General features: G+C 36.6%; 1 protein-coding gene across 2 annotated transcripts in view; it reads left to right on the forward strand.

Moving 5' to 3' along the window:
• Positions 1-13282, forward strand: part of LOC127446198 (uncharacterized) — a 26332-nt gene extending 13050 nt beyond the window's left edge. For both annotated transcript variants that reach the window (XM_051706941.1, XM_051706942.1), the window contains exons 3-12: positions 2628-2722; positions 4244-4370; positions 6817-6943; positions 7521-7599; positions 7720-7828; positions 7996-8129; positions 9397-9580; positions 10536-10650; positions 11402-11486; positions 11758-13282. In XM_051706941.1, coding sequence (XP_051562901.1) covers positions 4286-4370; positions 6817-6943; positions 7521-7599; positions 7720-7828; positions 7996-8129; positions 9397-9580; positions 10536-10650; positions 11402-11486; positions 11758-12417 — 1578 coding nt within the window. In that variant the 5' untranslated portion in view covers positions 2628-2722; positions 4244-4285 and the 3' untranslated portion in view covers positions 12418-13282. The remainder of the gene's footprint in view (positions 1-2627; positions 2723-4243; positions 4371-6816; positions 6944-7520; positions 7600-7719; positions 7829-7995; positions 8130-9396; positions 9581-10535; positions 10651-11401; positions 11487-11757) is intronic.
• Positions 13283-13680: the final 398 nt, after the last annotated feature.

Below are 13680 nucleotides of genomic sequence, written 5' to 3' on the forward strand. Positions count from 1 at the left end.
CTCTGATTTAGGCAGATAAATGAGAGTATATACAGATTTAGATCTATATATACTGTGGTCTCTTTCTATCTATACTCAGTTTTCTCTATCTATACTCTGATCTCTATATCTATACTCTGATTTCTCTATCTATACTCTTATCTGTGTATCTATACTCTGATCTCTATATCTATACTCTGATCTGTGTATCTTTATTCTGATCTCAATATCTATACTCTGATTTCTCTATCTATACTCTGATATCTCTCTCTATACTCTATCTCTCTCTATACTCTGATTTATCTATCTATACTCTGATTTATCTATCTATACTTTGATTTCTCTATCTATACTCTAATCTGTGTATCTATACTCTGATATCTATATCTATACTCTGATTGCTCTATCTATACTATGCTTTCTCTATCTATACTCTGATATCTCTCTCTATACTCTGATATCTATATCTATACTATGCTTTCTCTATCTATACTCTGATCTCAATATCTATACTCTGATTTCTCTATCTATACTCTAATCTGTGTATCTATACTCTGATCTCTATATTTATACTCTGATCTCTATATCTATACTCTGATATCTCTCTCTATACTCTGATATCTCTCTCTATATTCGGATTTCTCTATTTATACTCTGATTTCTCTACCTATACTCTGATCTGTGTATCTATACTCTGATATCTCTATATATACTCTGATATCTCTATATATCCTCTGATTTCTCTATCTATACTCTGATCTGTATATCTGTACTCTAATATATCTATATATACTCTGATATTTGTATCTTTACTCTGATTTAGGTAGATAAATCAGAGTATATACAGATTTAGATCTATATATACTGTGGTCTCTTTCTATCTATACTCAGTTTTCTCTATCTATACTCTGATCTCTATATCTATACTCTGATATATCTATATATACTCTGATATTTGTATCTATACTCTGATTTAGGTAGAGAAATCAGAGTATATATAGAATAAGATCTATATATACTGTGGTCTCTTTCTATCTATACTCAGTTTTTTCTGTCTATACTCTGATCTGATCTCTCTCTGTCTGTATTCTGATTGCTCCATTTAATAATGCTACATAAATATGTTTCAGAAATCATGAATTGTCTTCAGTGTAGATGCATTTCTAAAGACATCATTCTCTCTCTCTCTATTTTACTGTCTCCAGTCTCTCTCTCTCTTTCTCCCTCTCTCTCTCTCTGTCTCCAACAGTATACCAACATATTCATGATTGGACATATTACACATCTATTCCTTGAATACTTCTGAATAGCTAATCCATACCTTCTGTTTCATATATGTACAGTATATATATATATATGAATATAACATAGAACATTGCAAAAGTATTAGAACAGAGTTTGGCAACATTTTTGACATGAAGTATCATTTTTAATTTTTTGTGGAAATCGCATTGTCTGTGGTAACATCTCATTTTCTAAACTCTATGCAAAGTATTATTCTGAGAGCAAAAAGCAAAATGAACTACATCACTGTTGTGTGTGTTTGTGGCACTGATTGGCCCATTGGATTTACACTGGATTATGCAGTTAACAGTATGGCCTCTAAAACAGGTCATAATAAAAATTAAACTGTGACGGTGAGGAAAGAAAATGCTGCATAAAGGTAGTTTGGTGAGCAGATCTGAGGGACTTTAACCATTTTTTTTAATGAACAGCTAAATAAAATGAATGCACTTCAATATAAATCTATCATGCTCTAATCGCTTGTATGCCAATAATGGCACACCTGCCTATGTTTGCTGATCCCTTCATAAGTCTTTCTCAGTGATGTAGCCATTTATCTGAAAACCATCAACTAATTTCAACATCAACTGACCATGTTGCTACTGATCCAAAGTTTTGTTTTTCTGAAAGAGTGAAACGAGAACAGCACACCTGAAACCGCCACAGTTGTTTTCTTACATTGACACGAGCGGAGAAATAACAGGTGCAGCCCCTCCGATGTGTGGTCAGCTCGCGGTTTGTCTAAACTGATGAGAACTCAGTGTTGTCGTTAGGAAGCCTTAATCAATATCATTAACTGTTTTAGTGATCCTGATGTGACAGAAACATTATCATTTGCCTGACACCTTTGGAGAATAAGAAATGATTTTGTGCTCAACACCTCAGCTACTTCTGGTGTAGATAGATAAGATAGATAGATAGATAGATAGATAGATAGAGTTGTAAAGGGGTTTCGGGGTATAACCACAAGCGTTTCTCTCATGCTCGGAAATGTGAGGCCCTTTTGCACCGCAAACTCACACAAAATATAACATGTTTCCAGCTATAAGACTTTGAAAACATATTTATTATTATGACTGTGAATAAGCATTAATGCTTTACTTTAGAGAGACCAGGAGGGAGAGAGAGGTAGGCAGACTGAAAAAAGAGAGAAAAAGATAGCACATGGCTTCCCACTCGTTTCCTGCTCTGAGTTTTAGCGTAAATGTCACCTCATCAGCCTTGCGGTTGGTTTATCCATGACCTGTTTCACTACACATTACAGCATGTGTGTGTGTGTGTGTGTGTGTGTGTGTGTGGGATGACAGAAAGGGTTATGTCTACAGAGAATCGCTGTTCTTTTAACACTGAAGTGTGTGTTCTAGTGTTCACAGACGGGAACATGTGTGAGCTGACCGACAGCGCTGGATTGAAATGAGACTGTAAAGACCATAAAGTGTACCGACTTCACACACAACAGGTATGTAACATGCCACATGTCTGTTTCTACTGCATGTTTGGACACTTTTGACTAATGTATGTTTCTCGTGATCTTAAAAACCTCTTGATCTAAAGGCTAAAGCTTAAATGCTTGAAGTTTTGTGTATATAAATTGTACCTAAACAAATGCTTTAAATGTGTGAAGAAAATAATAATTACATTTTCTCATTCATTTATAACATTCAGAATTTCTTTGTCTTTGAAACCATATTCTTTCTGAAATATGAATATGGTTTTATACTTCATTTTATGATTTAGTTAAGTTCAAATGCAGATTACATTTTTCCTTTATTTCTCTGTTTTATAGATTATTATTATGGGCTGTTTATACAAATAGGAAAATCAAAGAAAATCAAAGTAAAGACTTTACACTTGTGATTTATACTAAAGTCATTATAATTGTTAAGTCTGTACCGCTGGCCTATACTGTCCATCTCACAACAGAAAATATCCATGACCAGTGTAGCCAGAACTTTATTTAGAATTATTTTAGTTAAATTTATTATTATTATTATTATTATTATTATTATTATTATTATTATTTCATTTGAGAATCAGCACAACAATGGACCACAGTTATTTTCCTCATAAACATTAATGCAACAAGGCATTTAATATGTTACTTACTGTATGGTCACCTGATTATTGAAATAAGAATATTTCAGTGTAAACATCAGTGCACACAAACACAAACACATATGTTGACATTCTGATAAACGTGTTAAGAATGGAAAGTTTTAAATATTTTAGGGGCTAACTGTCTGATTAAAGTTTGACCTTCCCGCCTGTAAATGTGTGTGTGAGTGTGAGTGTGTGTGTGAGTGTGTGAGTGTGTGAGTGTGTGTGTGTGAGTGTGTGTGTGTGTGAGTGTGTGAGTGTGTGAGTGTGTGAGTGTGTGAGTGTGTGTGAGTGTGAGTGTGTGAGTGTGTGTGAGTGTGAGTGTGTATGTGTGTGTGAGTGTGTATGTGTGTGTGAGTGTGTATGTGTGTGTGAGTGTGTGTGTGTGTGAGTGTGAGTGTGTGTGAGTGTGTGTGAGTGTGTGTGAGTGTGTGTGAGTGTGTGTGAGTGTGTTTGTGTGTGTGTGTGTGAGTGTGTGTGTGTTTGTATGTGTGTGTTTGAGTGTGTGTGTGTGTGTGTGTGTGTGTGTGTGTGTGTGTGTGAGTGTGTGAGTGGGCAGGTTTAAGTGATTTACGAGGACTTTTTTTTAGGTTATAAACTGGTAATTAACACATTCTATAAATGTGGTTTATGAAGACATTTCTAGTGTGTGTGTGTGTGTGTGTGTGTGTGTGGTGTGTTTTTGGGGTTTTCCACCTGTATCATGTTGATCTTTTAACTGATTCTGACACTCATATGTGTGAGTTTAAGGGAAGAAACTGCTGAATTAACACTGATTATTTATTTGGTAATTAGTCTCCACTGCATACAGCAAGAGAATAGAACATGTCATAAATTTAACTCTCTCTCTCTCTCTCTCTCTCTCTCTCTCTCTCTCTCTCAGTTTTTGTTGGCAGGATATGATGTGTGCTGGAAGGAAAAGCTCATGATGCAGATTCTGAGTATGAATTCAATGAAGATGATGATGGTCATGATGATGTCACTCTTATACTCAGTTCTTGCTGATCAAAGTAAGAACTAGACATTAGAGTACTTCTGTTTTGTTTCATTTAAGTAACAAATTTGTCTCAGATGTTTCCCTTATAATTCCTTATGAGACATAAAAATAGACAGAAATGTGTCAATTGTTGTTGTGAATGTGGATAGCATAGCTCAGATCATTTGATGAGAAATGTTTAAGTTCATATATTGACATCTCTTTCTTTGGTATCTTGGTAAATCTGAGCACATTCTGAAACTCTAGAGAAGACATATGTGAGATGTGATGAGTCTTTTTCTCAGGAGAAACATCTGAGAAGCAGGAGACTTAAAGCTGATGTGTTTTGTTTTTCCAATATTAAAATACAAAGTGTAACAATAACCTAGTTTACATCCACTTTTTGCGCTGTTTTGTTATCGACAAAATGCGTAAAAAAATGTTTGGGAAATTTGCTGACTTCTGCCTGTTTCCATTCAAATGGCCTTTTATCGCTAAAAATGGTGTGCGTGATGACGTCATGCCTAAAAAAACGTTGTCCCATAAGTTTTGGTTTATCGCAAAAGAAATCTGCCCTGAAGCCGTTTCCATACAGAAATGTGTGTTTATCGCTAATTGTGTACCTTTTGCCTCCTAGATGTCCCTAAATGGGGAAAGTATTGAGACAGTTCATTGAAATTAACCAGCTTACTGTCATTTTAATTTCACAAATAATTGCAATCAAAAGGGAGCAGTTGCCCTTCTAATAGGACTGTAATATTGGTCCTGATGTTGCACCTGTCGCAGGTTGCCACCGGTTCCGACCCGAAAGTGAATCATCATGGCCGTGTTCAAGCTGGCAACCTGCACTAAGTAGTGGAGGAAACTTTCAGTCTTAGTATAAGGCGCATCCATCGATGTGTATCTGCTGTGTGCACAGATATTAAAGAAAATTGATGCGGTGAAATATCAGGGTTTACATATGATACATTCCTGATATTCAACAGGCTATTTTAAACAATCATCTAATCTAAAGCATCGCCATCTCAACTGCATTATGTCCCACATATTTGTCCAGCAACTTTTAACGACCAACTGAACTTGATTATCATCTCAAATTAGTTTTATTGTCATAATGCAATTTACATTTTCTGAAGAAGCTCAGCTAATGCGATCCGAGGTAAAGAGGGTTAGATTTAAAATATTTAAACATTTTAAAATGTTCAAAAGCTCGTTTTCTGAAAGTGAACTCCACAAATAGTTCTGATAGTTTATAGTCTTTGAAAAAAGTCTAGAATATTCTGAGAATGTCATTCAGATGACTTTTTTCATCTACAGAAGAGGGTACGGCTAATTGAAGTTTGTGTTAAGAAAAGGCAAGTATATTTTTTCATTTGGTAATTGATTTGTTTAATTTAATGCTTTATTTGTTTGGTAACAAATATTTATTTTATTTATTTAACTTTATTTAATTTAATACAGGGAAATAAACAACAATAATTTAATAGAATTGGGCTATATGTTAGTGTTTCAAAAAAGCACACTGAAACGTTTCTCCAGTATTGTGTATTTATTTTTAATTTTAAAACATCTTTGTGCACAGAAATGATATGTTTTTTGTATTGTGGGCTAATTCCTTGACTGCCGTCTATTATTTTGAATGGAGTGGAAAAGCAGCTTTAATAAATAAATGAATGTCTACCGTGATTAAATTAATCACAAAGAGTGGTTAGGTTATGCATAGGTTATGGTTATTCATTTGTTCTCCTTGCACTTGTCGATGACCGGTGCATGATACGAGATATTTGTGTTGGCACTCCTGGAAGTGTCATGATGCAGATGTGTTTACAGCATCGGATCTGTGCAGGTATGCCATTAAGATCAATCCATAACAGTGCAAGTAACACTTCACGTACAATAAATTGGCTTTCAAGGATACCTTGTTGTCATGATTAACACAGGCTAACAATTGGGGTTAATTCTGTGATGTGACACTATATTTTTGCATTAATGCCAATTTTCTCGACAAAAAGTGTTTCCAAACCAGTTTTTTGTGACATTTGGAGTATCGACATAGAGTTTATGTGCTAGAGTTAAATTGGAAAATATTATGTCGACACTTGTGAAATTTTAGCGATAATTTACGTTTCCATCAGCTATATCTGTAAACTTTTTGATGCGCTACACCTTTTGTTGCAAAAAACCCTTGGATGGAAACATAGTTACTGTGGCTCTCAGAACATTTCTCTCTTTATTTGAGCAGCCCGACGCAGTAACATTGACTCAACCGATGGTGTGAGTTTGAGGCGAAACTATCTGTTTGTTCAAGGAAGAGTTTGGAAAACCTGTTTAAAAACAGTGATCATTTTTGCAATTCTTTTTGGTTTCGCAAAAATTACACACTTCAGCTTTAAGGAAATGGCTCATAATTGAATCTCATCACTATCTTGGAGAAACAGTTGATATATTAAAAATATATATATTTTTTTATTTTTCTTTAGGTTTAGAGTGTCATAATGACTACTTCAACACCTTCACATGCGTTTGGAACACCTCAAAACTAACAACGAGTCCACCAGTCAGACCGGACTCAAACTGCTCCCTGAACATCTTAGTTAAGACTAGTAGGTAAGAAACCTCTTTCATTCACATTTTATGTAACATGATGTGATTAAACAATGAGCCTTTACATTCAACGAGACAGAAAAACACCTGCTTGTGTGCTGTTTATGCAGTTTTATCTTGATAATGATATATTTCAAGCAATAGTTCACCCAAAAATGAAAATAAATTACAAACATGTATTAGTTTTTTTTCTGTGGAAAATAAAAGGAGAAATATTGAAGAATGTTCACACAGCTCATTTCCGTACAATGACATAGAATCTGACCATGTCTGTCAAGCTCCAAAAATGACAAAAGCACCATAAATGTATCACAAAAGTAGTCCATATGTTGCTGTATAGAAAAGAGCAGCATGAACATTCTGCTAAACATCTGTGATGTGTGTTTGAACAACATGAGGATGAGTAAATATTGACAAAATTTTCATTTTTGGCTTAACAATTCTTTTGTGTAATACATAGAACATTAAGATATAAAACAGCAAAAAGTGCTCAGACAAACCTCGTTTTCAGTTGATCATTGATTTCTGTAAAGACATAAATTATATATATGATACAGTCATTAATTGACAGTAATTTCAGATCCTCAGAGGAGAAAACTGCCAAACTGTCTCCTGACAGCACAGAGCCAAACATACGCCACGCCACCATCGAGTTTCAGGTGACTGTTGACCTGCGTTTGAAGAATTTGATGTCTTGTTGATCTTCCAGAACTGGCTCATTTTATTGATAAAGTGAAATTGAACATATCTGATAATAGATGATTCCTCTCTCTTTTTAGCGAACTGATGGTACAATAATTCCAGTAGTGTGGATACATCAAAACGTCAGATGCGATAACTTTGTGAATCCTGTGGCTGAAATACTTAAACACAAAGCACGTGACAGTGGTGAGTCAAACACAGTCACACGATATTTGTCAAATTAAGTTTTCAGATTTGCATGTGCAATACATTGATTCACACAAGCACTTCATGCATATATTAGAACGTGAAGCTCCATTAACCGTAATCCAAATGGTGTGTGTGTGTGTGTGTGTGTGTGTGTGTGTGTGCAGTAGTAAAAGTGTCTCCTCCTCAGAAGGTGGAAGTTGACAGGCTCAATGTTTCCTGGAGTTTCGGATCCCCAAAGTCAGTATTCGTCAACTATAACTTTGAACTTCAGTTCAAATCTGCTGCTCAGAGCTGGACGGTGAGTATACTGATGCCGCATATATTTCTGATATTCCGAATTTTATTTTAATGTGTGTAATTTGATGTATGTGTCCATATACACCACCAGTCATAAGTTTAGACACTCCAATTTATTGCGGCTGTTGGAGTCTATGGCAGTCCACAGAACCCTACGTAGGAAAATGGTGAAATTTGGCACACTGATTGGCGGTGATCTGAAATGTCATCAGGCCCAATTTGGGGTCTCCAAGTCTATAGCGCCACCATCAGCTCAAGTTTTCATTTTTCTTTTGCTTTTAACTTTTAAACCGTTTCTGTAGTCTAGAAGAATAATTTTCCTTCTGGTTTCACTCCTCGTGCTGAGTTAATTGATACAGGTATTTTAAATTTACAATATTGAAAAATATGTCATTATGTCGCTTTGTCCTGTCAAAACCAAACTTAGCATGCATCATTATAATCATTATCTGAGTTTGGAGACAGCACCATCTATTGGTCAAGAAATCCAAAAAATTATATTTAGGCTTATAACTTTTAAATAATTTTGCCTAGAATTAGGGTTGAACTCTCTTTAGATTCCCTTCAGCCATTATTCCTGTCTGCGGTTTTGGATTTCAACGAAATTCTTTTCAACGCTTTGTAGTATCAAAACGAAACTCGGTATGCATCATTAACAACATGTCCTGAGGACACCTGAACAGTCTTGAGACAGCGCCAGATGGTTCTAAAAATGCTTTAGTCAATTTAAACAAAACTTTTAATGTATCATTGCTTCCTTATCCTAAGTCTTCAGACAAAGCATACATTTTCAAATTTTCTTCTTTTTTTTTTTCATCCAAAACCTGCACGAACAACCGCAGCGTCTCAGCAATGATTTTGTGTGTTGACACAGTTCGGTATGTCTCTTTATTACCTATCAAACTTGTAGCAGTGTGACGCAGTGGCAGATTACAAGGGTACAGGTTCGAACCCTGCTTGGGGCAACTCATAAACCATTGAGGTTGTTTGTGTAATTCTCTCAAGCAACTTCATGAGGTGATTCATCCTGGGATGCTTTTTAAGCAGTATTGAAGGCATTCACATGCATGCTGGTTTTTAAAGATCATGAGAAACAAAAATGTTGTCAAGTGTATCTAAACTTGTGACTGGTCACTCATGTGAGGTTTAATCAAGTCGTGTAATTGTTTAACTGTCACCATAGGGCGCTGCAGCACACTAGTGACACATGATTAACAGAGACATGTAACAAAGCTATGGCCTCTTCCCTTCTCTCGTTATCTGAGCAGGATATAGAAACGACTGCAGAAATCACTGATATGCATTTGGAGCTGCCAGAAAAGCATTTGATCTTCCATGAGCAGTATGTGGTCAGAGTGAGAGTCAAACCTTCACTGTCCAATGCCATCTGGAGTGAGTGGAGCAAAGAATACAGCTGGACATCTGAAGTGGGCAGGAGATCCACCATATCTGGTGAGGAACATTAACACACACCTGCCTCACAAATTTTAACTTTTCTTTTGCTTATAACTTTTAAACCATTTGACCTAGAAGAGTAATTCTGTTCTCTAGAAGAATAATTTTCCTTCTGGTTTCACTCCTCGTGCTGAGTTAATTGATACAGGTATTTTAAATTTACCTGTGTGCAATATTGAAAAATAGGTCATTACCAGTTGTTTTTTTTTGTTTGTTTGTTTGTTTGCTTCTCCTCCTACAAATCTTGTCCAATTGTCACCAAATTTGTCTCAGATAATCTTCAGACCAAACCACACAAAGCTAATCAATGGATTTTTGATTTACTCAGGCGTTACTGAATAATGCTGTAACGAATTTGGCAAAGTCGTTGAGAAACAGGAAGTTAGACTGTATCTTTTCTAGACTGTTTTTCTCTCTTTTACCTGTACGGTTGGACTTCCTACGTCTGTTGAACCCCAAAGACCCGGTTATAATTACTGGTCTGCTTGTCAGTCAAACTCTGGCAGCATCAAATCTGTATTAATGCATCATATCTAACAATCATTCACTTGGAAGCAAATGAGAAATCCACCTTTACCTCTAATATTTTTCCTTGTGTCTGTCCATGTTGTCATCACTGCCGTGAAAGGGAGAATAAGAACTGGGTTGCCCTGTGATGGTGTCACTCACAAATATAGTTGGGTTAGGAGGTAAAGCACCACCAAGCCCAAAAAAAGCATGACCATATTCTGGAAATAAGCCCTTAAAACCTGCAATTGCTTGTATTTATAAGCAGCGACTGCTCATATTAAAAAAAAGAAAAAGAAAAACAAGCCAAAAGTCACTTGGCAATACTGACCCTGGCCCACCCACAGCTACGCCAGTGTCAGTGATATTTATCAGGTAATAGAGACATTTTCTGTGTGCTATTTCATAACAATATCACTTATTATAACTCATGTGTCTGTTTCAGGTGCTGTTGAGTTTCTGGACTGGTCTTCATTTATAATAGGAATAACTCTTACCGGAATCACTCTTGCTATCATCTCAATCTTGACCATTCTCTTCAAATGCAACAAAAACATATGGTGAGTAAGAAGCCACTAGATAAACAAATACACACCCCTCACGCACCATTTGAAAAAAGTCCAGCACGCCCTTGTACCTTACAAAATGACATTAGTAATGCTTCGTTCAAAAAAACATAGTCAGTGTGCGGGACTTTTTCTATTTTTTTTTCATTTACATAAAGTAATTCTAAAGATGTTTTTATTAAAAGCAACTTACAACTGAGGACAAACAATTTGTCATTTAAAAGTTCAGATCACAAGATACTAGGTGAAAATATGCAATAAAACCTTTATCACATTAAAGGTGCTTTGAGTGATTTTATCCGTTCTACTTCTACGAGTCTGAGCCGTTGGATTAGCCATGCCCCCTCTTTCCAAACCCCGCACTCCAAAGACACCAAGTGAGCTTTATTGAGACCAGCACAAGCAGAAACAGTTGATAAAAACAACAGTAGCAACAGTAGCATGTTATGAACAACATGGCATAAAAATGGCATTAAGCCTCAATTCGCTGCAACTACACTACTGTGAGAATGCACAAAATGATTGACAGGTCGAAATTGTCAGGGACCACAGCCTGCGGACACATTTTTGTTTACAGAATCTAGAGCTGTCACAGAGACTCACCTTATATCTCATGACTAATATTTCAGTAATATCTTTCAGGGAGTAGAAAGAAATTGCTTCATCACACATTAAATATCCCAAGAATGTGTATGAGTAAAACACAGAATGTGACAACCAGAATTGTGGGATGTTTCCTTTTCAGGTTCGAGAAAATCCAGTCCTCATATATACCTGATCCCTCCAAATACTTCGGTGATCTGAACTCTCACCATAAAGGAAATCTTAAGGTGAGTCCTGTGTGGTTTAGTCAGGTTAGATTAGTTATCTATGTTGATAAGTGGACATATAGTGACGTTCAAAAGTCCTGAGACCAATCGTATTTAAACCTGGAAATAAACAACATTTTAGAATTTTAAAAACATTTAAAATGAAGAAAAGTTATAACATGAAATCAATAAGAAATATTTCCAATTCTGCACTATTATATTTGCTTTGACAGTATTTTTGCTTCTGTTCTTTGTCTGTTTTGTCATGACGGTGGTATATTCTCTCTCTCAGTCTTGGCTCGGTTCAGTTTTCGCTCTTGAGGTGGACTCGGAGTGCGTCAGTCCGGTCGAGGTCATCAAACCACAGGATTGCAACGATTCCCGACACACCGAAAGAATCAGCAGCGGTTTGCAGGACAAGTGGGAATCCTCTGCCAAATCCTCCAGCTTCTCAAACTCCACCTACTTCCTGTCTCAAAGCTCCACTGGGCCCCGCGACACCCTGGAACCCTGTCCGGCGCACTGCTCGTACGGGCCTGTGGGGGGAGACAGCGCTCCAAAGCCGGGTGTGCAGTGCTCCACTGTGGTCATTCACAGCGCTGAAGAGAAGGATGGAGGGATTGAGATGGAATCTGCTCTGAAGAGACTTGAGCAGCTCCGTCAGGACACCCAGAGTCCCGATTCAGGCTTCGCCGCTGGAGCTGAAGACAGCCTGGAAGAAACGGATCTTCCGAGTCCTCTCAGTTTAAATCTGCTCCCTCAGCTGCCACTGGACCTCCCTGCTCCTCATCCCAACAAACTCCTGCTCTCAGGCTGGGAGCGAACTCCTCTTATTCTGGGACCCAACTGTCTAATTCCCGCCATTGAATTAGATCTGGATCTGCACAGCTCGTGTGGGCTGATAGAACCCTGTAGTGGCGATTACATGCCCGTGAAAAATGTGCAAAATTAATTTATTCAGAAGGCAGCACAAGCAGCATCCATGCAGCAGCAGGGTGTTAAATACTCTTCTATTCACATACAGTTCAGTTATGAACAATGAACAAATTAGACGTACTGTACCGTTCTACAACTTAGTTTACAATGAATCAGACCAGGAAAATTCTTATTGTATGTGATAAGAAGGTTTAATGATCCACATGTGTTATCATAATATATTATTTATATTTATTGGATGTTTGTCAGATACCAGAAGTAAAATATGCTTGTCTTTTTTTTTCAAGTTTGCTTTTTTATTCAAACATGTATTTTGAACAATGTCTGCTATTTTGAGGAATGTAAAATAAGTCAATAGTTCTCAGTGACTCCGTGAAATTGAAACCCATTTGAGTGGACGCTGGCTGTGTCAGACAGACAGAATTTCTTTTGAACTTGTTCTTGGAGTCTGCAGTCCAGTCGGCATTGAAAAATGATGCCTTCGCAGGGCACTTCGAAGGGAGAACAGTCATGTTTGCCATGCTGAACGGTCATTCCAAACAGAATTTCCTGTAAGAATAACTTAAAATATGAATTCCGAATGACTGTCATTTTAAAGCTCCACACCTTTGAGTACTCCGAAGCTCTCACAGTGGATGGTAACGACTTCGAAGGGAACAAGGGCATAGGGATGATCCTTCTGAATGGAACTTCATCTGTTAGTATTCTCATTTATATCAATAACAGTTGCTCGGCTGGCGCACACATCCCTGGAGATACATGCACATCACAGAGAAAAAGACTTGCTGTGACTTTGAATGTTGTAAAATAAAACTTTATTTAAATTGAACATTTGTTTTACATTTCTATAACACATATAAATAAAAAGTCCAGTAACTTTATTTTTATTTTGTGTTTTTTTTTTAGGAGGCCTTCTCTGGTCTGTCCCCACACCTTTATTACTTCCATTATTTTAGCAAAAAATAAAACATTAAGATTAAAAACGTGGAAGTGGAAGTCTCTATTCCCTTTACACATTTTTAGATTTTAGTTAGCATAATGTATTATTAAAAGGTACACTGGCAGCCAAAAGTTTGGAATAATGTATAGATTTTGCTGTTTCGGATGGAAATTGGTACTTTAATTCACCAAAGTGGCATTCAACTGATCATAAAGTATAGTCAGGACATTACTGATGTAAAAAACAGCATCATCACTATTTGAAAAAAGTCATTTATGATCAAATCTAGACAGCAGCCTTCACTCCAACACCTTATCCTTGAGTAATCATGCTAAATTG

This window comes from Myxocyprinus asiaticus, chromosome 9, assembly GCF_019703515.2.
Source record: "Myxocyprinus asiaticus isolate MX2 ecotype Aquarium Trade chromosome 9, UBuf_Myxa_2, whole genome shotgun sequence".
NCBI classification, from domain to species: domain Eukaryota; kingdom Metazoa; phylum Chordata; class Actinopteri; order Cypriniformes; family Catostomidae; genus Myxocyprinus; species Myxocyprinus asiaticus.